Source organism: Thunnus maccoyii, chromosome 18 (assembly GCF_910596095.1).
Source record: "Thunnus maccoyii chromosome 18, fThuMac1.1, whole genome shotgun sequence".
NCBI classification, from domain to species: domain Eukaryota; kingdom Metazoa; phylum Chordata; class Actinopteri; order Scombriformes; family Scombridae; genus Thunnus; species Thunnus maccoyii.
The window spans coordinates 26722850-26749818 of NC_056550.1; the positions used below are offsets into that span (position 1 = coordinate 26722850).

General features: G+C 39.3%; 2 protein-coding genes across 3 annotated transcripts; one reads left to right on the forward strand and one right to left on the reverse strand.

The window, feature by feature from the left end:
- On the reverse strand, positions 1-22264 carry crlf3 (cytokine receptor-like factor 3). Of its 2 annotated transcripts, XM_042393330.1 has the most exons (10): positions 22150-22264; positions 18820-18947; positions 15908-16035; positions 8810-9017; positions 8431-8518; positions 8127-8304; positions 7787-8015; positions 6752-6890; positions 6470-6582; positions 1-5075 (listed from the first exon to the last, which is right to left on the reverse strand). In XM_042393330.1, the coding sequence occupies exons 3-10, from the start codon at positions 16022-16024 to the stop codon at positions 4810-4812; spliced, it is 1338 nt and encodes a 445-aa protein (XP_042249264.1). In that variant the 5' UTR covers positions 16025-16035; positions 18820-18947; positions 22150-22264; the 3' UTR covers positions 1-4809. The 2 variants fall into 2 exon arrangements, with proteins under 2 accessions (XP_042249264.1, XP_042249263.1); XM_042393329.1 differs by lacking the exon at positions 18820-18947.
- A 1965-nt stretch (positions 22265-24229) lies between these two features.
- On the forward strand, positions 24230-26969 carry LOC121884507 (zinc finger protein 239-like). The gene is made up of 4 exons (XM_042393361.1): positions 24230-24256; positions 24824-24955; positions 25532-25591; positions 26099-26969. Exons 1-4 carry the CDS (start codon positions 24245-24247, stop codon positions 26903-26905), a joined length of 1011 nt encoding a protein of 336 aa, XP_042249295.1. The 5' UTR covers positions 24230-24244; the 3' UTR covers positions 26906-26969.

Consider the following 26969-nt stretch of genomic DNA (forward strand, 5'->3'; position numbering starts at 1 on the left):
TTAATTTATATAACATGACCTTTATTGAACAAAATATCAAGGATGACAGCAGTCAGAACAAATTCAACACAAAGGTTTGACCAGCAGATGTCACTCTGCTCACTGCCAAACGCTTTGAAAGTTTTTTTTATTTTTTTTTAAATGTGGTCAGTCACCAGTTTTCCCTCCTTCAAGTTAGTAAGAAGATACAGTGAGTTTATGTTCATTTGTACCATCAGCTGGACCCGTTCACGGTCCCACTGTCCTCCTCAGAGACAAAAACACTGACCTCAGATCAGCAGAAAAACAAGGAAACATCTCTGAAGGACGAAACAAAAGCCGGACTGACTCATTGATCAAAAAAATCTGTGGCCACCTGAGAGCAGAAGACGAGGTGTTGGTTTCCTGAAATGGCTCAAAACTTTCTACTGTATTTTTAAAAATAAAAAAAAACAAGTCAGCGGCGCGGACGCTTCCTGTGAGCAGAACAAACATCGACTGATGTTTATGCTCGTGTCAAATCTGCACATGAATAAACTTTAATATCAACACAGTGGAAAGATTGAACACGAGACTTTCTTTTGTTTAGACTTTAAAATGAGAAAAGCCAAAGTGTGACTTAATGACATGAAGTTTGCCAGATGTAGATGAAAGCAAGACTTCAAATAACTGACAAGAGGCCTTTCAGTCTTAACAACATACTTCAAATAAAAAAGAAATACAACTGACAGGAGACAAATATATTCATCAAAGTAACATAAATATTGTGGAAAACCGTAACGGGACGCCATGATGTACCAGAGTTAGAAACACTGATAGATTTTTTTTCCTTTTTTTTTATTTTAAATTAAATCTTCCAACTCTCAGCATGAAAACAAATATTTCCCAAAACTATTATTAAAACAAGATGCTTTTAAAATGAGGCTTTATGCTGGAAACTGGAGAATATTTCACCAATTTCTGACATTTTATAGGCCAAATGATTAATCAACTAATCAAAAAAATAATTGCTTATAATGAAAATAATTGTTATAATGCCAATTAAACCACCTTAAACTGAACTTTTCATTTAACAATGACGTTAAACTAATAACTGAAGCTCTCAGTCCTTTGTTTTACCTTGTTTTTCTGCTGTTTACACGTCAAACATGTTTTGTATCAACACTTAACACAGACAGTCACGTCTTTACACGGATCCCCTTATATAACAGCAGCCACATACAGTAATAATTCAGGCTGTCGGAGCAGATTAATCAATAACATCACTCGTATCCGGAGCTGACGAGCTCGGTGTCACGCGCTCAACCTCCCACTTCGTCAAAATCTGTTAGGATTGTCTTTGCAAAAAAAAGCTAAAAAAAAAAAAAAAGTTGATGATTCAACAGCTGTAACAGCTTGAAAAAGGATTATTTTAAAGGTGACAGTTCATCCTCTGTAGCTCAGATTATTTCTAGTTAAAACATAAGAGCAACGTGTCTTTCTTAAAGGTAACAGTTCACGTACGTTTTCAACGGCTGATCAATTGTTTTCATCTTCTGAGCTGTGCTTATTCAGCAGGTTGTTTTTTTTTAGTTATCTCGGATTAAATCATCTAAAATTTAATGGTGCTCATATTTACTTTGTTAGTGTCTTATCCCAAGATAATGATTCAGTTTTCACATTATCTAAAGACGTGTCGTTATCTCAGGATAAAAAAAAAGTTGTTATTATTATGTCTGGATTACAATCTTAAAAATAAAATTGGCACCATAAGTCACAGTCACAAGAAAACACTTTTGTTATGTTGAGAAAACAAAATAATTAAGTCACACAATCCTAATGGGCTGAAAGTAATAATAATAATAATAATAATTAAAAAAAAAGTTTAAGATTATTAAAAGCTGCTCTTCTGCAGAAAAGTCTTTCATGATGAAACTGTTCACAGATGAGTCTCTGGACGTCTTTACATGTGCAGAAACTTTGCTTTTCGGTTTTTGATTGCAACAAGCAGCACAGATCTTGTTCCACTGAGCCTGCTGGGATGTTTTCAGGTTCGAAACCTGCAAAAATTCCTGATTTTTTTGTCAGTCTCTGCTTTTTCCAAACAGCTTCTGATTGGCTTAGAGATCAGGAGGGTCAATACTTATTAAAGTGTGAAGCTGCAAGGAATTTCCTTAAACAGTGCGCTTTAGTTTTGAAAACAAACAACCAGGAGGAAATAGTGCATTTGTTGGGGACTGTTTTCAGTGGCGGATGAATCCACATTTGGTGCCGTATTGAGTTTGTAGGAGGGTTTCCTGTATCAGGCTGAGATTTAGCTGATTTGTCTCTGCAAAATGACGGACAGATAACACTCGGGGCGGTTTGTGTTTGTTTTGTTTTGTTTTTTTGTGAACTGACCCTTTAAATGATGAACTAGTTTAAGAGGCAAAAAAAAAAAAACAATACAAAAAGGAGGTGCGACTTTCACAGTGACGAGTTTTTGTTTAAATGAAAAACAAAAAAAGTCCAGCAGGTTTAGCAGTTAAACCCTTTAAAAGAGGCAGCGGCAGATTGTAAAGTGTCTGACTTTGCTTTCCTGCTTCTGACAAAAACAACAAAAACAACAAAACAACAAACCCTTAAAAAGCAAAAAAATTTAACATCTGTCCTCTTTGCAGCCTCCTGGGAACGGAGTGTGTGTCCAGACAGGCTGTGTTTTACATCTATGAGGTGTCAAACTATTAATGCAGCTAAATTAAGACGATGCATAGATCAACTCTTTCCCCGCAGTGAGGGATGTGCCAAGGAGAAAACCACAAAGCTGTAAACAATGGACAACCTTGTAAGAAGGCCCGGGAATCAAACTGAAACAAAAACAAACTAGAAGCCAGAAAAATGTGATGAGATAACTTTTCAAAAAAAACAGATATCACTCCTCCAACGTGGCTCCCTGAAGACTGAAGAAGATCTGGATCACTGCTGGGTAAAAAAAAAAAAAAAAGAGTCTGGAATCATCGGGATCAATCAGATTTCCATCCAGAGAAGCAGTCAGTATGTTTACATGCACACAAGAAACAAGGTTACTCAGAGAAATCAGATCATGTAGGAAACTGTACGACGTGTGGAGTCCCTGCGCTCAAAAAAAACAAAAAACACAAGGAGGTGCGTCGGATGGCGTGGGAGCGACGTATCAGGTACAGGTGAGACGATAAAATACGACCCACAAAGTGCGGTTTGAGTAACAGACGTTAAAACACTTCACAGAGGTTTATAATACTGAGGAAAATCATTTTATCTCACGTAGTAACAATTGCGAGGTGAACTGTAGAAATACATGTTTTTTTGATTGGCCAACGTCGGCGTTTACTATCTCACACAGTGCTGTTGTCCGTCTGAACGTGGTCGTGTGCACGCAGCGGGGTGAAAATCTTTTAAGTATTTTAAGACAATGGATTTTAAGTGTATTTTATTAATGTGAGAAACTTGTAGCTGATGATAAATGTGAACATTTCAGCAGCTGAAAACATTATTTACACTTTTAGAGGCGACTTTGTGTTAGTTTCAGTTTTGAGTTCAATTATTTTAAATACAAGAATATTTCATTCAGCTGCTCTACTGTCACAGTTTCTCTGTCTGAGGACAATCAGTGATGCATGTCTGAGAAATTATCACCTTTCTCCAGGAGAAATCGCTCTGATTCTCTACCGTGAATGTAGAAACCGATTTTGTCGTCTATTTGTGACAAATTCAGATTATTTGCAGAACGCCGACAGTAACCCGGTTATTTACTGTGCGAGCATGTAATCGCAGTGAATCTGTGCCTCCGCTGCCAAAGAAACAAGCAGCTGTTTTGTATAAATAAGCAGAACTAAAGCTCCGGTCATTTATAAATGCAGCAAAGCGTTCATCAAAACTTGTCTGTAGAGCTGCAACGATTAGACGACTAAGCAAATAGTCGACTGACAGAAAATTCACTGGCAATTTATTATCCATTATTTTATTGTTGAAGTCTGTTTTCAAGCTAAAACACCAAACATTTAATGATTTTAGCTTTTTAAATTAGCGATTCTACTGCTTTTACTTGTCTTGACATTATAGTGAATTGAATTATCTTTGAGTTTTGACAACAACATCTGACAACATAACCTTGGGCTGTGGGTAATCTTAATGTGCATGTTTCACAGTTTTCCTAATGTTTTGTAGACAAAGCGTTGACTTGATTAAACCAGAAAATAATGAAAATAATCGTTAGTTGTAGCCCTACTTGTCTGTAATCTTCATAATCTATTCTGCGGCTACAAAGAATATTCCCTCTGGAGAAGCAGGAGCTACAGTTTGAACTAGTCTCTAAAAATAAATGAAGGATGAAGTTATAATCCTACAGTTTGTGAAAACGCACTCCAGAGGAAATTTATTTTGTAGCCGCAGGACAGACGAGGATTCATCTTCATGACTCTTAAATTATGTATTTGACAAAGTTTCACTTCTATTTGAGCATCCCAGCAGAAGTTCACAGGTCTGCTTCAGCCGGCCGACTGTTTTCCTGGACGTGTTGGTCAATATTGTCATTTTCCATGTATGGAAAACTCCTGACAGAGTTCCCAGTTTTCCAGGCTGCATGCAGCTGCTGATGTGGAAAGATAACTCTGGAAGTCTGTCACTTTAAAGATTGATTTCCTTTGATTCCAGATTTTACAGCCGCCCTTGTTCGTGTCTCAGGTGTGAGAGGAAAAGCAACAGAAGAGAAACGTTTAAACTGGATGTAACTGAGCCTGTGAGAGGGTTCCTAAACTCCAGCACATTGGAGGATTCATTTTTGACTTCCTCTTTTAAAAAAAAAATAAAATAAAATAAAAAGTGACGGAGCCCTTAAAACACAAGCACTTTCCAGCCGGAGTGGACGAAAGAGCAGCCGAAGGAGAGGCAGTCCACCGCCTGGTCCACCAGCCAATCAAACACCACCTCCCGGTTCCCTGAGCCAATGGTCACCCTCAGCTTGAAGTTGCCCCCCTCGCTCAGGTTGTTGTTGCTGATGGGGAACAGGTTGACCACTTCCATGTCAAAGGTCACGGCGGAGCCCACAGTGATGGCGGGCAGCTGGTTGGTCATCTCTTTGCCGTTGACAAAAACAGCACCTGAGCAAAAAAAAAAAACAATCTATAAACTACTGTAACAGCACTTCAGCACCAATGTTAGAGGAAATACTCATTTAATCAATATTAAATCTGAATTAAAGCTGCAAGCAGCGTTGGTCGGGACCTCGCACTCTGGCCTGTTGAGATCAGATTATTTTGCTTTTTAAAAATGAGGGATAATTCTTACAAGTGTGGTGTGCTTTTATTTTGAAAGTTTGATTGACAGGATGAGAATTTTCTGCAGGGTGAGACATGTCTGTCTTGCTCACACCTGTGTCATCAAAATTATGTAAGCTTTGGGCCCATTCACTTGAATTTCAATTAGTAAATTGAAAACTCTTGATGAGTTTGTGTGTAAAACAAATTATTTTCCTAATTTTCATTAAGTCTATTTTTAGAAAAAAAGACTTTTAACCCACATGACCTGGTCAATTGATTGACATGTGTACTGTCAGGTGTGTAGAGACAATAAGTAACTGCAGCTGGACAGAAAAATACTTATATATTTGAATGGAGAGTGTGAGCAAACCCACATCTTTTTGAACATCTACTGCTTCCACATAGTTTTAGATACAAACTTCATTTGAACTTTAAATGAGTCACAAGACTTTGACCTACAAATCTTGAATTTACATGTTTTTTCTATCTTTTATTGTTTTTGAGATATTAGAGTGTGAGTTTTAAAGTCTTTTCTTGCTCCTCCTGTGATTTTATAATGAGTGTGTATTGCGGAATGTTTCACAGCACTGAGGGAGTGACATCACCAGGAGCAGTTGGAGAGGAGGATTTTAGAGTACACTTCTTGCGAAATATCCTCATAAATCCCATGACTTTGGCCAAATCTTACATTAAAAATCATATTTTAGTAGGAAATTTCGTGGCGAATCCATTGATACAGGTTTGAAAGTGGTCAGACTTATAGTTTAGACATCAGTAGCCTCTGTTTGACACAAAGTTCATGCCTCCCCATTGGTTTACATTGTAAGGTGTGATGTGGCACTGCAACTTTCAGGGCTTATAAAATCCAAACCGTTCGAGTTATTACAAAGTTTTTAACAATTTTTTTTCAGCGTAATGTCATAAGTCACCTATTAAAGTTTGAAGCCGATACCAGTAACGCCCTCAGAGGAGATAGCGTTTGTTCGGGGGCCAAAATTGGGGCGAAGTCTTATTTTGAAAGGCTAATTGCAGACTTCCTGTTGGATTTAGGTCAGGGGTGTCAGCGTATGATTTGTAGGTCTTAATGAGACGAATAATTGAGTTTTGGTTTGATCTCTCCACGACATTCCTATGGGCGAGGACCCTATTGTTTTACAGTAATCCTCTGCATTTTGGGCTCGGTCCCTAATAAGAGTTAGAGCGATCAGCCTCAGCCTCTCTCTGTGTCAGCGTACCGTTGGTGGAAATGCAGACAGCCTGGTCTCTCTGAAGCGACTCCTTCCCGCTCCCGTTGTCCACGCAAACGCCCAGAGCGTCCTTGCGATCCATCTGACCCGCCGCCGAGATCCTACACACACAAAAACACCGTTTTATGTATAGATTACAAACTACAGCTATCAAAAATGTGTATGTAACGGTGATTAATTCATCTGATTTGCCACTTGAAATGCACAAATAAATCTACATGTATCTGAATGGGCTCCGTGTGGATTTACTGTGTGTGTGTGTGCACTTACTTGAAGGTCAGTGTCTGTCCACAGAAGTAGGTGGGTGCGTTGGAGTAGAGGACGGGGCAGCGTGATTGGGAGGAGTCATTGCGCAGCGCGATGTTTCTCCTGCTGCTCAGGATGTAACCCTCAGTGCCCGGACACCACTCTAGATGATGAGAGAACACACACACACACAGCTCATAAACAAATGTAGTTTCAGGGAGGGAAAGATATTATTTGGATCGTCTGAATCCCTCTGTGAATCACTGTGAATGTTGATACTAGATCTGCTGGATTCTGGGTGTGTCCGCTGGATTTGCACATCTGTCCGCTCGCGAACATGTGCTGAGAGAAAAGCATGACGGACATTTAACTTCACCCATGCGAGCGTGCGTCACAGAGAGCCACATCATTTGACACGCATCATCTGACGCCGTCTGCACACACACACACAGAAGTAGCTGTGGTACAGCTGATGGGATGTCCCGGCTGCAAATGCGATAAAACTTTTGGGCGTCTCGGTTGCCGAGGGGTTTAAGACACGCATCATGTAATCGCTCCCCTCATGTCCTGTTAGCTCTCTCTACCGTCTCTAATGAAGGAAAAAAATGCTGCTTTTCTGGAGCACTGACACACGACGACACTGAGTAACAGTGACAGTGGACGATCCTGACACGTTGACTCGCATCAACCCATGACACGTTCAAAACGCCGCCGATGTGTGAGCTTACATAGGGAAATAATGGCTGCAGGCATTTTGACACACATCATGAGCTGCCAGTGTGTGTTGCCCTTCAGTTTAAAGTTTATAAAACATAAGTCTACATTTGTCTGTGTTTATTTGCCTCCTGTCGTATCCAAACATGCAGATATTTCGGGGGTTTTTTTGTCCAGGTTTTAGATATTTACCTCTGAGATTTCTGCCTTCACACCAATATAACAGAGACAAAGGGAATTTGGTTTGTGGTGTTCACACCATTGAAAACACATTTAAACTATAATACCATAATATTTTAAACCCTGCAGCACCCCGCATGGGTCAGAAACAGCAGCTTCTCCTACCGTGCGGCGCCAGCGTTGTGTATCCCGTCTGTGGGATGCTCCAGGGGCTCCACTCGGTGCGACCCTCCCCGCGGGCGCACACCCTGAACAAATAATCGGTGTGAGGGTCCAGGTGGAGAACCAGGAACTCACAGTCCCGACCGATGTAGGCGTCCTCGTACTGGTTCCCTCCGCTGCCAGATTTCCGGTACTGCAGCCGATAATCGGCGGCAGCGAAGTCCTCGTCCACCTGATGCAGACATATAACACGTTAAAGCACTTCGCTCGTACATCGACATGTTCGTTATGTGTGTGTGTGTGTGAGTATTCTCTCCATGTTTGTGCCCCTTCCCTTGCTGACCTTACACCAGCGGACCAGGATGCTGCCCGGTCTCTCCTGCAGCTCTTCTATCTGGACGGGCGGGTGGGAGGAGACGGAGCCGTGGCGGGACACTCGCTCCCTCAGCAGCCCCAGCAGGGAGTCGTCCAGCTGGGCTGAAACACACGGGACATCCACCAACGCTGGTACCTCTGGTAGACTGGAAAAAACACATGGACTCGGTTAGAAGAGACATGAATAGAGAGGAATAACTGCACACTGTGAATATAAAACATCATGAATTACTGTGCAGGACAGTTACAGGTGCAGTTAGCATCTGTCTTACCTATCCAGTTGGATGTGCATGGCTTTCTTTGTGAAACTACCCAGTTTGTCCTCTTTCTCCCCGAGACCACAACGCAGAGCTGCTTCCCCTGGAGAGACAGAGAGAGGCTATATTTAACACTTCCATGAAAGAGTTTTCAGACAAAAAAAAAAGTCAGAATGTTGGGGAATTTTCCACTGTGACATTTACAAATGTCTTGTTCTGTCTGACCAGCAGTCGAAAACCTACAGATCTGTATTTAAGCATCACATAACAATAGAAAAAGCTGTTTCTAACGAGTAGAAAAATCATTTCTTTCCTTCCTGGAAATTTAAAAAAAAAACACATTTTGCAGATGTTGTCCGACAGCAGATGTAAGCGTTGTATTTCTGAGACCCACCCTCTCTCAGCAGCTCGTCGGCCTGGCCCACCCCATGCTCGATGAGGCTCTGGCAGTCATCCAGCGGTTTGACGCTGTCGGCCTCGATGGCGTCCACCTCGGCCAGCAGGGCGGTCAGTCGCTCCGTCAGCAACCGACTGGCTGCCGTCTGCAGCTCCGCGAAGTGCCTCCGCAGGGCCTCGCGGGCCTGACCCGAGCTGCCCCGCACCTGAACGACACACACACACACACACACACACACACACACACACACAGGAGGAGGAAGAAGGTAAGAAAGAGGTGAGGATGTGAGACTGACAACAATCACCACAGTGTCCTTTTAGCTTGTTAAAAGACACGGTAACTGCACTTAATGTCTTCACTTTTATCCCAGAAAACTCAAAAAGCGTTTGTTGTTATTAAGTATCATCCTGCTTCACATTTACAGTTTCAAACCTTCACAGCCGACATTTAACAGAACAACCTATTAATCTATAAAAACGATTATCACAGTTTTTTTCTGAAACTATCAGAGTGTCTGTGGAGGGAAATGTTAAGAGGTTTTGACAACTACTTGACAGACTGTCATGACACTCGGTCTGGACTGGTTTCCTGTTTACAAACACTCAAAGACATGTGTGGAGCTGCAGGGCAGAAAACACACACTGACACAATATTATCACAGCTTTTATATTTGGACGTTTTCAGCATTTAGAAAAAATCCAACAATAAAAATAATTTTTTAGAAGGTAAATATATGTGACATGTCCTCAGATTTCCAAAAAAACGTAACGATTATTTTCATTTTCGATCACTCGATTTGTCATTTAGTCTATAAAATGACAGAAAATGGTGAAAAATGTTGATCAATGTTTATAAAAGCCCAATGTGATCAAACCTCATATGTCTTCAGCCCACGATCCAAAGATATTCAGTTAACTAATCAGTGAAGAGTAGAGAAACAAGAACATCTTTATTCATATATGATGTTATATTCATTTGAGAGGCTGGAACTGGAGAATTTTGACTTTTTCTTCTTGAAAAATTACTTAAAACAATTAATCGGTTATTAGAATAATCAGCTGTCAACATGACTCTGAACATAACTCAGTCAAATTTGAATCCAGACATAAAGCACACACAGTATTTTGAGATTTAGTGTGACGGTTTCCACCATCATCATCATCATCTCTGATGAGCATCACAAACAAACGTCCATAAATCTGCTTAGAAATCACAGAAAATAAAGACACAACTCTTGCCTGAATAACATCACATATGTAAGTTTTCTACAGTCTCAAAGTAATCCAGTGATAGTTGTCTGTACTTCTATTGGTACACTGAAAACAGGAAGTGATAACTGCTAATTCCACGTACTTTTAAATGGCGCCAATGTCCCAAAACAGAAACAAATATCAGCTAAAAAAGATCAAGACTCTACAGTAGTTCCTGAACTGAGAACATGATTATCTCTCGAGATGAAGTAAGACAAAGAAACAAAGAATATTAATCAGATTGTGGTGACAGCCAGCGGACATACAGACAAAAACACATCATAACTTCACCTACTACTGCGCCTACGACACACAGTAGCTTGTCAGGAAGCTTACTGGCTTGTCACCAGCGGTAATGGTCATGTTTCAGTTCCTCTTTACAAAACACACTTTCATACACATACACACACACACACACACACACACATTTATATGCCTACACAATGAGCATACAGAGGGCACGATAGACAAGAGAGATAGCAGGAAACAGAAGGCTGATTGACAACTGCTGCGCTGATAAAAACCGGGACAGTTTGACTGTGAGAATGGAAAACACACTGGGGTTTTGCCAGAATACACACTGAACCTTGTGTGTGTGTGTGTGTGTGTGTGTGTGTGTGTGTGTGTGAGTTGAGCTAACACAGGACATTTTCCACTGGAGACAACGCATCATTTCCTGACGACTATCAGCACGAAACAGACAAGCAATGATCAATATTTTGGTGGCTGGTAAAATAATAGTAACACTAAAAATATCGTCATACTATTTGTCTTGCACTGGAGGAGCTGATATGACGTTTAGGCGGGACAGAAATAGTTTTCCTAAATGTTTGGACTCCTACTCTTAACCAAGACGAGATGCAGCGGTGATAGTATTGTCTGAGATTTCAAACACGTTCTGGTATCTCCTCTCTTATTACTCACTGGGTCTCTTTGTCTCTATGTGTGTGTGTGTGTGTGTGTGTGTGTGTGTTAGTGATGTTTCCTGGATTTCTATCCTCTGCTGGTGATCCATCTCTTCTGTGGGAAAGAAGGAGGTTATGGAAAACAAACCCCACCGCATACTTGATCCAGGATAATGTACGATAGAACAGCTGGGATGGGGCGGAGGGTGTCTAATACACATAAAATTTACGTATGTGTCACAGCATTTTTATGAACATTTTTAACATTTCCAAACAAAAACTATGAACTAAGAATGAAAGTTTTAGTTTGGTTTATTTACTCTGGATTTCCTTTCCTTGATTTTATCTCCTAAATTGTATTTCCTCTTAACAAGAATTCAAATAAAGATGTTATTTTGATTAGACATTTTTATGGAAAAGAGCTGCTGAGAGCCAAACCAACGATGAACTGATCTACTAACAAGTATTGTGTGTGTGTGTATCTAAAGACTGATATATCTCATTCCTCTGTGCCGTAGACCTCTGTTGTTGTCCAAAACCTATTAAAAACACATCAGTGAGCCACGTCGCTGCACTGAGTGACATGTTCCTTCATCATGAAGACAATGGTTACTGTGGTTTATATAGAAACGGCTTCAAAGACTAATAACAGCCATCATGTTTTCAGTTTCAGAGAGCAGCTCTGAGCTTATATTTCCATCGTGCAAAGTGGGTAAAATGCAGATCTTCAACTCAAGCGAGACAGGTTAAACACATGTAAAATAAAACAAACAGAGCGACTGAGTTATGCAAACAAGCAAAACAAACTTATGAGAACAAACAAAACAGACTTATGACTATTTGGCAACCATTCCTTTACCAAACCTTTCAAACTCCTCTCAGTTTGCTGTCGCTTCAGAGATCCTGGAGAACTGCAGCATGTATAAATGTGTTTTTTTGCCTAAGGAGCTCTTGAAACTAATAAGAACAACATTAATTAAACTACCTCTTGTTGCATAATTATGATAATCCCTAATAAGACTGAAACAGTGAAGTAACCAGGAGCTGTATTCTCTATGATTTTGTAGGTGAGACCTTACTTAAAGGGGACGTATCATCCACATTTCCAGATGTATGTTTATATTCTGGGACTCTACTGGAATATCGTTGCATGACTTCCAGTTAAAAACACATATAGTTTCTCCTGGAAGTCACAGAGTTACACTGTGTTGTTGACATGGAAAGTGTGAAGAGTCGTGTCAAGAATGAAAAGAAGAGAGAGAGAGAGAGAAAAGTTCAAACACCGACTCCTTCCTCACCTCTGAGCAGCTGACCAATGACGGCGTGAAGGGGCGTGAACGTCGGCTCGTCGGTTTCTGAAAGTTACTGAAATGTCTGTACACAGTCGTCGCTAATCAGAGGTTTCTAAAGCTTGTCAATCATCTGACAAACACTTCTGACAGAGTACACTGGCCCCTTAAAGAGGACATATTCTGCACATTTCCAGCTCTATATTTATATTCTGGGGCTCTACTGGAATATCTTTGCATGATTTACAGTTAAAAACTCCTTATTTATCTTCTACTGGTCCTTTATGCAGCCCCTCAGTTCAGCCTCTGTCTGAAACAGGCCGTTTTAGCTCCTGTCTCTTTAAGACCTGCCTCCTGATGAGCCCACTCTGTTCTGATTGGTTAGCTTCAGGAAACGGCATCTTAGGAGACTTCTTTTTCTTGTTTTTTACTCAAAATATAAACTTCTCAAATCCATCTGTACATGTTGGAGCCCAAATCAGTTCCGAAATATGAGAGTGAACAACAATGTTAGCAACAAAGGCTACAAAACAGACGGAGGAAGTAGAAGTAATTTTGCAAATGGAGCGTTCAGCACAGACTGAAGCCCTGACTTTTGACTTGCAGGCAGCAGTTTTATATATGTTCACCATGTTTAACATCCGACATCAGAACAGGATATAAATAACAGAATAAATAAATAATTCTTCTTTCCACCACACTATACTCCTTTATATTTCTACACCATTACATTTCAGAGGGACATTTTGTACATTCTACACAAAAAATGGTGTGATTGATGCAGCTGTACAGGTTGTTTTAAGTTGACTTACAAGAATAACCACTCTTACACTCTAAAGTTCCTCAATTGTAATGAAAAATGTCAATTTAACTGCTCCTATCAACCCCCATCACAGCTTTCAAGTGGACTGGAAATGACATTGATGGGTATCAGTTTGACAGACTTTAGGTTAGTTTATAATCTAAAGTTCATATGTGCTTCTGTTGGAGTTTGACTTATCTGATGATGACTCAGCAGTAAATGTAGCTGAAAGGGAGAGAGGACCAATACTTTCTCTTTTCCCCTTTGGATCTTTACTCTTAGGGAATTGCTGCTTTTCACATTATAGCTCATATCACTTATTTTTTCCGTGCTCACTGTGTGTAAGCAAACATGTCCAGAGCAGATTTCACCACCACCATGGAAACTGGGGGCTTAGACTGGTTCAGGTTTGCACTGCAAGCAATCAGCGGTTTAAGCAGCGGTTCCCAAAATGTGGTCCTGGGGTCCGCGGGTATTCGAGAAATGTTACAAATGATACCCTTGCTAGTATCCGCAATGCACTCTACAGTATTATCCACATTAAAAAATTCCTTTCAGATAGATTATAAGAAAACATTTTTCATTGACTTGAGTCTGTGGTTCTGGGAACTGCAGTATGAGCCTTCATGCCTGGTTTCTATCAGTGACAGTGCTGAAAACAGAATTTAATTTGTATGAGCAGATGTCTATTTCTGAACTTCCTTATTATTATTCAGAGCTGAAGAAACTTTTTGCACGACAGACAAATAATCTGAAGCTAAATCTAAAAGTCCGACTGTAGCCGAGTCAGCACTCCTGGATGTACAACCGTTAACTGGATGGTTGCTGTCGATGATCTGTGAGACATTTATAGGGGAAGGAAGGAAGCTCAAAGTAGAGCTGCGGCTGATGGGAGTTAAACTATTAGTTTTCGAGGTATTAACATGTATTTGTTTTGTCCAAAGCAACTTATCAATGATGCCTGTGTCATATCCACGGTGAGATATTTCACTCTGAACCAAAGTGCCGAATCAATAATCTGTATAACCCTAACCCCCTAACCCTAACCCCTAAACCTATCCTAACCCTAACCCTTAAACCTAACCCTAACCCCTAACCCTAACCCTAACCCCTAAACCTAACCCTAACCCCTAACCCTAACCCTAACCCCTAAACCTAACCCTAACCCCTAAACCTAACCCTAACCCCTAAACCTATCCTAACCCTAACCCTTAAACCTATCCTAACCCTAACCCCCTAACCCTAACCCTAACCCCTAAACCTATCCTAACCCTAACCCCCTAACCCTAACCCCTGAACCTAACCCTAACCCCTAAACCTACCCTAACCCTACCCTAACCCCCTAACTCTAACCCTCTAACCCCCTAACTCTAACCCTCTAACCCTACCCCTAACCTTAACCCCTAACCCTAACCTTAACCCCTAAACCTAACCCTAACCCCTAAACCTATCCTATCCCTAACCCCCTAACCCTAACCCCTAAACCTATCCTAACCCTAACCCTACCCCTAACCTCAACCCCTAAACCTAACCCTAACCCTACCCTAACCCTAACCCCTAAACCTAACCCTAACCCTACCCTAACCCCCTAACTCTAACCCTCTAACCCTACCCCTAACCTTAACCCCTAACCCTAACCCCTAAACCTAACCCTAACCCCTAAACCTATCCTATCCCTAACCCCCTAACCTCAACCCCTAAACCTAACCCTAACCCTACCCTAACCCTAACCCTACCCTAACCCCCTAACTCTAACCCTCTAACCCTACCCCTAACCTTAACCCCTAACCCTACCCTAACCCCCTAACCCCTAACCTTAACCCCTAACCCCCTAACCCTAACCCTAGCCCTCTGCATCTGTATCTGCCATGCTGCCGGATCAAACTGATCAATGGCATGTTCTGATACTGAGACTGATTGATGTCATTCACTGATTATTATTAATCATTCGAAACATGAAAAAATCAATTATCAAAATATTTTTTTTCTCTCGATCAAGTCGACTAATTGGGTATCGAACCTCAATAACTTTTTGGCGCTAAACAAAATGTGTCTGCAGACCAGAGTGTGAAAAACTGTAAAGTACTGAAAGTTGGAGACTTGTTTATTAATTGTTTGATCAGATATTTATTTCATTTTAAAATCATAATTTTGACAATTTTAGGCCTTATTCAGGCAAAGCTTCATGTTAGCGTTAGCATGAAGTTCAGCTTGATGTTTACATTCCTCAAAGCGAGATAGTGAACTAAGTGCCCTTTCTCCCATCAGTAATAATATTGAAAAATGTAGAACAAAACCTAATAAAATCCAACTTTTAGATTTTAGTGTTATCAGTAATAACTGAAGAATCCAAACATGTCCCAGTCTGATGTTTTGACCTCCTCTCTTTCTCTTCCTTCATCTCTCCTCTAAGGCTCGCTGTCCGTCTGTAGCAACAGGAAATAGCAGCATTGTTTACTGTGAGCAGCTGGACGGGTAAATCAAGACAGCGGGAGGAAGGAAGAGATAGCAGAGCGAGAGAGAGAGAGAGAGAGAGAGAGAGAGAGAGAGAGAGAGAGAATATACTCTCTTGGGATTGTGTCAGAGGCTAACACGCTTCACGTCGCCCTGCTCTGGTTGAGTTTGTTTGATAGAGAGATTGTACAAGTGACTGCAACAGACAAAGATGGCATTCAGAGAGGAGAGAGTCCATCACATCTCAGAAACACGAGACATTTTTTTTTTTCCTTCACAAAAGAAGAAGAAGAGGAAGAAACCAGAATGATGACTCTGAAGGAGGAGGAGCTTCGGTGGCGCTATACCCGGGCTTGTTTAGCCTATTTTAAAAATGTAGAAGTGTGAACGGCTACCTGTTTGCGGGCCTGGTTGAGGCCATGCAGACGCTGCTGGAGTTCACTGCGGTAGTTCTGGGCCGCCTCGATGCTTTCTTTCGCCTCCTGCAGCAACACGTCCACCTCCACAGACATCCTCCCACCTCCTGATGCACACGAAGAGAGAAGAATACTTAACAAAACATGACTGAAGATACGGCGTAACATGAAACCAGACGGCAGCAGAAGCTCACAGATTTATTTGGAAAGATCACGGCCAGAGGAATCCGTTTCACTCTGTTTCTTTATTTACCTCATTTTTACTGGTGACATTATTACTGAAACTTGTCAACTAGTTTGATAATTGATTAATCGTTTAAGTCATTTGTGCAAAAATGCCTCTCAGTCATGAGGAATATGGTGCTTTTCTTTGTCTCAAGTGTTAATAAACTGAATATCAAAACAGCAGATTAAACGATAATTAAAATAAACAATAGCTGCAGCTTATTGTTGGTTCAATAAGTTTAGATTGATCGAAAGAAAAATAATAGGTGACAGCAGAAATCCTCTGCTTCCAGCTTTGTTTTATGTCTTTATGAACTGACTGGCTTGTTATCTTGGACTCTGGCAAATCAATGGAAAGTTTTTCATGACTTTTTTGATATTTTGTATTGAAAAACCAAATCGTAGGCTTATTGATTATGACAAGTACTTATCCTGATTTACATTTGTGGAAAAACTTGAATGAATCAAACTGAACTGAATCAAATCGAGGGCAGAATGTGATATATTTTTACAATAAACTGAATCTTTGAGAATCATTAGGATGATCGATCCGCCTCTATAAGACGACTACAGAATAATACTGCATCCTGCACAACAAAAACTATACGGCACTTTGACAGACAGAGGATGTGTGGCAACATGAAAACCACTTCCTACTGCTACCAGCCTGCTGCCTATTGACCGACCAGCCAGTCACTTCACAACAACACTTAAAGCTTGACTCTTGACTTCTGTAGCCAGCAGAGAGAGATTAGACTGATATTGACCTTTATATTGACCATAATACACTTTGGATAACAGCTGCTCAGTGTGGTCCACCTATCACACAACATAAACCTTCCTCTCAATACAAAAGCGGTATATTTATTATACTATGCTGACTGCAGAATACACTTCTTGGCTGCCTCAGCAGGTAAAGTACAGTCAGTTTAATAAACTCTTTCCTGTGACCTTAACGTCTTTTATCAAAAATCACTAAAATAATGTTGCTGCTCCGCTACGTTTGGTTATTTTGGCTGCGTGTTAATGTTAAAGCCTCTCGGTGTATGGGAAAACTGATAGCACAGAACAAAGTAACATCAACACGCAGAGTTCATCTAGTTTTAAAACAACAGCTTTAACGTCAGTGTTAGCGTCACCATGGTGACACGACTGCATAAAAGTTTAGGAGAGTTGGCAGCTGAACCTCTACAGTGATTTAACAGGACACACAGAAACCATTGAAACCAGTACAACAAAATTCACTCAAAAGCCAAAGTACTTCTGACAGGTTTTGGGGCTGCAACTATTTTTATCGATTGATCTGCCATTTAGTGTTAATGTCACGTCATAATACCTCAGAATCAAAGATTACATCTTTAAATACCTTATTTGGTCCAAACAACAGTCAAAGATATTCAGTTTTTATCATGTATGACGAACAAAAAGCATCAAATCATCACATTAGAGAAGCTAGAAGCAGCAACTTTTTCAGTACACTTGCTTAAAAAACAACTAAAACCCATTATTCAATTATGAAAATAGTTACTGATTAATTTCCTGTCAACTGATACGATAAATCGACTAATCTTGCACCTCTAACTGGTTTGAACTGGAAAAAAAACCCCCAAATTTCCTGCAATGCATCTGAAACATCACTTCAACAACATCATTTCACCTTCAAGACAAGATGTTAAACAGAGATTCTCATTAAATCAAATTATAATCATAAAACATATTTGATAGCATCATCATACCCACAAACTCTGACTTGAATTCACTTGAAACTGATATAAGAAAATGGAGACAGCGTTGGAAATCCCAGTTTACACTGCAGACATAATGAAACTGAAGATGAGATTAATTTCCTTTGACGCTACCCTAAAAGGTCTTCCTGTTACAGACATGTGAAAGTGAATCGTTTTCGGTGAAATAATCGAGCAGAACTTCATACTCCAACATATAAACCAGATCAATCTGAGCATGATGTGAGATGATGATGATGATGAAGATGATGAAGGGGAGGAGGGGTTAATAACGTTGCTGCAAATTTGGAGTCCATTAATTATTTTTTTCTTCCCCACTTTAAAAACCATTCAAGCAAAGGTAACTTCCTGCACATCAGATTCTTCAAAAGTTTTGTGATGCAGAACAATAAGAGACACATCAGGTCACCTGCTGACACCAACACCAGCCTCTCTGTTACCCCACTAACCCTCCTCTAACAGATTTACACATTTTACACATCATGAAATAAACAAAAATTGAAATTAATCAAAGTAATTTGATATATTGCACGGCCCTCAGTCTGACCGACACCCAATAGGACCCCTACTGGGTATGATGACACCCAGTAGGGGCTATTTGTCAATATATCAAAATTAAAAGTCAATCAAATGTAGAATCTAAAGGCTCACTGATGCACCACGAGGATGTGAGGTGACATAAAAAAGCAGAAGGAAATGAGGCTTCTGCTGCCTGTTTTGCTCTGGTAAAAAAAGAACCAAACAAACCAACAAACAAACTAATAAACAGCTTCTACAGTCAGTAGGAACCCTGACACCGATCCAGCTGATCTGATCAATCCCTACCTGTAACTCATATACGGCCACAAAATATTCTTTGGCAATATAAATATATATATATATAACATAAGATACGGTATGACGGTTGAAAATAACGTTCACCTCAGTCTTTAGATGGCTACGTCTTCCTCAGCGCTGACAGAAGTGACACAACCTGGCCTCCTGCTGCGGTCGGCCACGCTTCCTTCACAGCATCTGAAGAGGAAGTCGCTAAACGGGCCTCATCATTTCTGCCACATACAGTACACACTACTCCGTCACGTGGCCCAGGAGCATCGTACATTACGCTATGATAGATGTAGCGTCTCAACTTTAAATCCAAAATAGGACCATTTAAACTTGCCGTCTGTACAGTAATGAACAGCTTTTAAAACAGCCAACGGTTCACAAGATGTGGTTTCACCTTCTCATCACTACTTAAAGTTAAGATTATTGTGATTATAGTCGAGTTTAAGTTGATTAATTGATTGATCAACTGACAAAAAATTAATCAGCAACTATTTTAATAAGCAAATAATCGTTTTAGTCTTTCTTTTTTTTAAGGAAAAATGCTAAATATTTGCAGGTTGCAGCTTCTCAAATGTGAGGATTTGAAGCTTTTATGTTTCCTACATGATAGTAAATTTAACATATTTGGGTTTTTGGATTGTTGATCCAACAAAAACAAGACATTTGAAGATCTGCCAATTATTTTCTTGTCTGGTTGAGTTTGTTTAGTCTATGAACAATCAAGAAGTAGTGAAAATACGAGGCGTCTTCAAATTGCCTGTTTTGTCAACATTAAGATATTCCAGGGCTAGGGCTGAGCAATATATTGATATTATATCAATATCCTCATATGAGACTAAGTGTTGTATTTTCCTGCTTTTAACAGCTGCGTTACTGTAAACTTAGTCATTATATCCACATTACTGATGTTTATTTATCAAAAATCTTACTACAATATTGTCACGATATCGAGGTATTTGGTCAAAAATATTGTGATATTTCATTTTTTTCCATATTGTCTCACACTAACGGCAAAGAAAAGCAGCAAATCCTCACATTTGAGACGCTACAACCAGCAAATACGACTGAAATGATTAACTGATTAAGATAAAATGTGCCATTTAACTGACTAATGTGTACTGTGCTGTATAGATTTATCATAGATTTGTTTATTTAAAGAAAGTCTTTGAATGAACCTGAATTGATTTAGATCAGATCCCACAAAAAAAAACATTCAACCAAAACAGTGATCTACTGTTACGGCCACAACACACCCAACAAAACTCCACCAATGACCGACAGCGTCTGCATTTATACACACGTGAATGCAAATGCAGAGATACAGAATTATGCAGGTATGCGCTCGCTCGCTCACTCACACCCACCACTACCGTCTCACAGTCAAAACGCTCAGAGCAGCAGCCGTTAGCAGCTACACTTTTTTTTTTAACCTCTAAAAAAAAAAAAAAAAGGGGGCTCTGGTTGTTTCTCCCTGTTTAATCCCATAGTTTATAATCTCTCTCCAAAACCTACCAAAGACTAAAGTGAATGCCGGGCGTTTAGCCAAGCAAACGTCTAGCTGCTATTTCTAAAATGAAGAATCTCGTATCTATTTATATGATCCGGGTGTGGCTACAAACTCACTGACACTAATCCCCTTCTTGTTGTTTTAATTGTTTTTATGATTTTTTTTTATGTAAATACGCAGTCGGAGACTAAAGCAGCAGTGTGCTTTTCAGAGTATTTAGGTCAACCTGCATGGGAAGATGACCCACTGTCCTGCTGTGACACGTCTGACAGCCTGCGCAACAGTGTCAGAAATGTTTCCTAACAATGCAGTCGCCGCCACCGAGTCATGACAAGTGAAGAAATACTTTAAGACAATGTGTCAAAGGAGAGGGAAAGCCATCTGATAGATCACAATTCCTGCAACAGAGATGACAAATATTGACTTATCAAATTAAATTCATGAAAGGGTTTGTTGTACTGCTTTAGTGAGTGCTTGTTTGCTCTGGTTAATTACTGTGTATTTATATTAGGGCTGCAACTAATGATTATTTTCATTATCAGTTACTCTGTTGATGATTTCCTCATTTAAATCGATTAGTTGTTTGGTCCATAAATTGTCAGAAAATGGTGAAATATGTCTTGTTTTGTCCACAAACCAAAGATATCCAGTTTGTTGTTATAAAGGACTAAAGAAACCAGAAAATATTCACGTTTAAGAAGCTGGAATCAGAGATTTTTGACATTTTTTTCCTTAAAAACTGACTCCAAGCTATTAGTGGATCATCAAAACAGCTGCTGATTTATTTAATAGTTTGAAACTAATCGATTAATCGCTGCAGCTCTACTTTTTATATTCTTCTTAATGTCCATGAACATACTAGCTGCTACTTACAGTAGATTATTTAGATGAAAAAGATAACAGCACTTTGTTTTGATGCACTTGAATGGATTTATGACCCAAATATGAATGTTTCAAGTTTCATCAATGCAAAAAAAAAAGGACCTGCAGGCTGTTTAAAGAAGCTGCATGCAACTACACATGCTCTGACTAACAGGAAAGTTATGAAAGGCACTCAGACATAAACCCCATGATATTATTATTAGAGCAGAAGACTGACAAGAAAACATCAGACATGTCTACACTCGCTCTCCACAACTTCCGTATTTTGTGCTTATTTCCATCAAATTAACCCTCCGCCCACCCACCAACCCCTCAATGTGGATTTCTCTGATCTTTTTCAGCAGCTAAAGAATGTAAAATGCGTATTTACATAATTCATGCTGCATATTTTCTCCTATTTTCCAGTTTGCATGTCACGAGGAGGCTTGTTAGTAGCTCTGGTGCAGATTATCTAACCTTTATCTAATCTGAGGAGGGAAATTGTCCCAAACTCCGTTGCAAAATATTGTATTTTTAAATTGGCGCTACTGTCCGCAAACCTAAATACCTCATAATACATGTAAGCAGGAGTTTATATGAATTAACAATGTATTTAGGTAAATTCGGCGTAGAAATTATTCACCAGGCAACAACTTTATGGATAAAATGTCAAATTTAAAAGATGAAAACGGTGATGACAACAGACGAAGTAGCAAAAAAAAAACTAACTGTAAATGAGACTGAAAGAGCGCTACTGTGTGAGTGGATGGTTGATAAGTGATTTGTTTAAGCTAGTAGTTATGAATTTGCTTATTATCAAGACGACATTAACACATTTACGTGGCGTTTCTAGGTAGGTTACCTTCTCTCAGGACACGTTAGACAGTTAGGAAAGTTACAGCTAAGTTAGCTTGTGGCCAAAAGACAATGAAACTCGGGTCATGCTGAAGAGAGCAAGCCAACACAATCTCATTAGCTGCTAAAAAAACAACGGCTAACCTGTGAAATTAAAAGGTCTCCCTTCTTATGCGGAGAAGAGTTGTACAAAAACGTACCTGTTTTAGTGCTTTCTGGTGGCCATTTCGTCCCCGAAAGTTGTGAATCAGCTCGAAGCCGCCGCCACACCACCGCTCGATAAACTGAAGTTTTGCTCAAGTCCAAAAATGACACTTCCGAGGCTTTAAGGACGACAGCCAATCACAGACGAGATTATTTCGATCGGCAAGCAAGTTAGCCAATTGGAATGAGAGGTGCTCCGTTCTCCCCGCCTCCTCGGGTCACAGCGGAGCTGATGAAATGAGTTGATGTGAGTCCAAATCTGGATGTAATGTTATCAGCGGCGGAAAGTAACTAACGTCACTGTACTTAAGTACAATGTTGAGGTACTTGTACTTTACTCGAGTATTTCCATGTGATGCTATTTTATACTTCCACTACATTTATTTGACAGCTTTAGTTACTTTTCAGATGAAGATTTGACACAATGGATAATATAACAAGCTTTTAAAATACAACACATTGTTAAAGATGAAACCAGTGGTTTCCAACCTTTTTGGCTTTTGACGTCTTACAAAAAGCAGTGTGTAGTCGGGGTCACATTTCACATGTCTATGAGTTGTTAACAGCTCCACCAAATAGTGATTTTTCCCTCTAAACTTCTCACATGCTTTCATTTCAATAAATGTTCAAATGATCCAATATTTCAGCAAAAATCAAAGATTAGAGAAAAAGTCCAAAAACTGAGAACAGATTTGTGTATCAGAACTTTGTTTTTTCTTCTTTCCTCTCCCATTAATCATCTCACGACCCCTCAGATTTATCTGCTGACCCTTTGGAGGGGCCTCGACCCCTAGGTTGGGAACCAGTGGACTAAACTAGCTAACTGTATATAAAGTAGTTGAAACTAGCTCCACCTCCAGCAGCTACAACAGTAACATGCTGCTCTAACACTGATGCTTCACTATTAATAATCTAATGATGTCATATATATACTTTTACTTGTAATGGAGTATTTTTATGTCACTGTATTGGTACTTTTACTCGAGTAAAGGATCTGAATACTTCTTTCACTGCTGGTGTTTCATCTTCTATTGCATTGTTTAATTTTTATTAATCTGACTTATAAATAAAGTTATTCAAAAAAAATGAATATTTCCAACACAATATCAGGACAGTGAGTTCATGTCCCTCAAAGTTTATATTCTACTCTGTCAACATTTATTTGTCTGATTTCAGTATTTTTAGACTATTATTTTCAAATGGGGCTAATACGACTAATTTTAAAGTGGACTAAATAATAAATAAATAAAGATTCAATATTTCTCCACCAGAATGATAGTCACTGAAACGGCCTTTAGACTTGAAATTTCCTAATAGTTTCCTTTAAAGAGTCCTGGAAAGAACTGTGTCATCTGGTAATTACAGTATAGAGAAAATGGAGTCAAAGTTCATGAAACAGTCATGTTGGTTGTGTTAAGTTTATAAGCAGCAGTTTATTTCTAGGAAGAAACTTGAAGAAAATATAATGAACAGCTAACTGAATGAATAAAATATATATATATAAATCACTCTGAAAACAAAATGTGTTTGCTTTTGGCTGTTGAGGCGCTTTAATTGACCTGTGAACTGAAGACAGAGGCTGTTGTGAGGAGTGACGTCGCCCCCTTGTGGTTCATAGTGGAAACAGCAGGAGTGCAGATTGTTTTACTTCACAGTAGTTTGATGTTGCAGTTCTGCACTCTGACACAGAAATGAAGCAGACTTTCAGAAAGTTTTTCTGTTTTGTGCTGTAGTCATAACAAAGACAGTTGCAGGAGGAGTTTCAGTATCAGACAGAATAGAAGGAGGAAGACCAACAACTAGACACCCAATTAACACCTGACTAACTGGCCTTGTTGTATTTACACCGTGTGTTGGTACTTAAATCACTTAAAGTGAAGACCAATTAACAATGCTGCCGTTTCGTTGTTGGGTGGTTGTTGATTTTACCCCACTGGCACCAAATGTAGACTTTCACATGAGATCATAATAATCCCCTATGAGGACATTTTTCATTGTTTTTTTTTTTTTAAGGCAATGTGACTGGAAAATAATATTTTCTTTTCTTTTTAAAAATAATTTCTAATCCCTCATGCTGCACATAAAAGAGAAATGGACTGGAAGGTAACATGTTTTATTTTTAAAAAAATACTAAGGTATATCTTTTTTTAATGTAATTAAAAATATTATATCATCATCATGTACTGATATCACTATATACAGCTGTTTCGGGGAAATGCTGAGTCTTTATTTATTTATTGTTTAGTTGACCTAAAATTAGTCAGATTAAAAAAAAAAAAAAGTACTAAACTCAGCCAAAAAGTGTGTTAGTTGCTAATATCCAGGACATGACCTCACTGTCCTTTATTCATATATATATATATATATATATATATATATATATATATATATATATATATATATATATATAAATTAATCGGTATTTACTCTACTTATGTCGTACATATGTTGTAGCCTTGGTACATATTGATTTGTTAATAAAGTTACAATTAAAAAAACGTTTATTTGGGGTTACACTGATCAACTTAATGACCATGTTATCACCTATCAATAATGTTTTACTGCAATAAATGAAGATTTTGATGATCAAGTGGCAAATTCACTAAATGATCCAGACTTACAGGCTTCGTGGTTTGACGTGTTTATTTTCAATAAACGTTTGGATGCCAGGATTGTGGATCGGATTCAGCCGCGGTTGCCATGGAAACAATCAAGCGCATCCTGTCAACACCTGTAGCTCAGAGCTCAGTGAAGACGCCCATCACCTGCAGGAGTCTGTTAAACTTCATCAGCACAGAAACGGTGAGAACAGACCGGCTTTATTCAGCTGGTTTATACTGGTAGTTGATGGTCTGCAGGTCAAACTACCAGTATAAACCATCAACTTAAATCACACTGACAGACAGAGAACTCAGGAGCCAAACTGTTAGTTAACTGTGAGTTTGGTCATTAACAATATTTGATTTGGAAGTTTATTTTAAATGTCTGCTGGTCGTGTCTGATGTTCATAACTCTCACTAGTATTTTTACTGCACAGAAATCCAAACTTAAAGCTAATGCCAAATTGTTCAGTGCTATTATTTACACTTATATTTCTCAAATAACTAAATATGTGCTTATTTTAATTAAGCTAACTATGTTAATGTATAGTTAATGGATAGTTAATTGCAGTTATTTAAAAAATCACAACATAAAAGCACAAAGAAGTATGATTGTTCAGAGTTGCACAGTCTGATTGGGTTATATAAGTTTGTTTACACATGTGTCAGAGTAATAAGTCTTATTTAACTGTCTGTGGTTGACAATCACTTCTAGCAGTGTACTGTTGTAATTTTTGTCAACTTGGCTGTTTTTTGTGTCTTTATTTTATGATGATAGATGGAGGAATATGAAGCAGAGGAGAAGACAAACAGCAGTAAAATGAGCTCATCAGCAGAGGTGAGAACCAGACAACAAACCTGAGAAATGTTGGTGGGACAAGAAACATGCTACATGTATCAGTGACATTATACAACACTGATTTCATTTGGAAAGGGTCTCTAAAAATGTGTATGTATTTAGTTCTGGTCACTCTTTTAAATGAAGGCTCAAGACTAAATTGCCTGTAACCATAGCAACAGTTCTGATGCTTCAGGCTCTGTTAGCAGCTAACTGACAGGTGAAGCTAATCTCACCATGAGTTAAACTGACAACAAACACATTTGAACATACAGAGAATGATTTAAACACAGTGTCTCTTTGTTCTTTTGGTAAGTGGCCATGATGTAAGAGCCATACAGCATTCACAGGTGTTTAGTAATAGAAAACTGTTGGCTTGGAAAAGGAAATGCCTTCTTCACCTCGTCCATGTTTTTCATGCATCAGGAAACTTCTTGTATCAGTCCCACTATTTAAAACCTTCTTACACTCCTTGTGTCTTTCTCTTTCTCTCTTTTTGCATCATAGAAACAAACAAGCAAAAACTTAGCTGGACCTCATGATGAGGGTGAGGAGAGTTTCATAGGAGGACAAATGGATCCACATCAGCGAGCGGACACTGTGAAGAAAACACATCACTGTGACCAGTGTCAGAAGAGCTTCTCTTCCTCAGCATATTTGAAGTATCACCAACGTATCCACACTGGAGAAAAACCTTACACCTGTGACCAGTGTGGTAGAAGTTTCACTCAATCTGGAGATTTAAAGAAACATCAGCGGCTCCACACTGGAGAAAAGCCTTACACCTGTGACCAGTGTCAGAAGAGCTTCTCTTCCTCAGCATATTTGAAGTATCACCAACGTATCCACACTGGAGAAAAGCCTTACACCTGTGACCAGTGTGGTAGGAGTTTCACTCAATCTGGAGCTTTAAAGAAACATCAGCGGACTCACACTGGAGAAAAACCTTACACCTGTGAGCAGTGTGGTAGAAGTTTCACTCAATCTGGAGATTTAAAGAAACATCAGCGGACTCATACTGGAGAAAAGCCTTACACCTGTGAGCAGTGTCAGAAGAGCTTCTCTTCCTCAACATATTTGAAGTATCACCGACGTATCCACACTGGAGAAAAGCCTTACACCTGTGAGCAGTGTGGTAAGAGTTTCACTCAACTTGGAGCTTTAAAGAACCATCGGCGCACTCACACTGTAGAAAAGCCTCCCAGCTGTGAGCAGTGCAGGAAGTTTCATTTGATGGGACACTTTAAAGAAACATCAGCACACTCACACTGTGTAGAGAGTGCACTTGAACTGTCTGGATCTCTTAGCTGTTAAAAGATGACACGTGATTTGTAAAACTTGTCATGAAAATGTTTCAATAATATTCACATGCATGCAA

Coding starts and splice junctions, on each gene's coding strand:
- crlf3 (XM_042393329.1), bottom strand. CDS start 16,024: ATGTCTGTGGAGGTGGACGTGTTGCTGCAGGAGGCGAAAGAAAGCATC. Junction 6,891..7,786: donor CACAACGCTGGCGCCGCACG/GTAGGAGAAGCT, acceptor CTCATCATCTAG/AGTGGTGTCCGGGCACTGAG. Junction 6,583..6,751: donor GGACAGACACTGACCTTCAA/GTAAGTGCACAC, acceptor TTGTGTGTGTAG/GATCTCGGCGGCGGGTCAGA.
- LOC121884507 (XM_042393361.1), top strand. Junction 24,956..25,531: donor ACTTCATCAGCACAGAAACG/GTGAGAACAGAC, acceptor TTATGATGATAG/ATGGAGGAATATGAAGCAGA. Junction 25,592..26,098: donor AAATGAGCTCATCAGCAGAG/GTGAGAACCAGA, acceptor TTTGCATCATAG/AAACAAACAAGCAAAAACTT.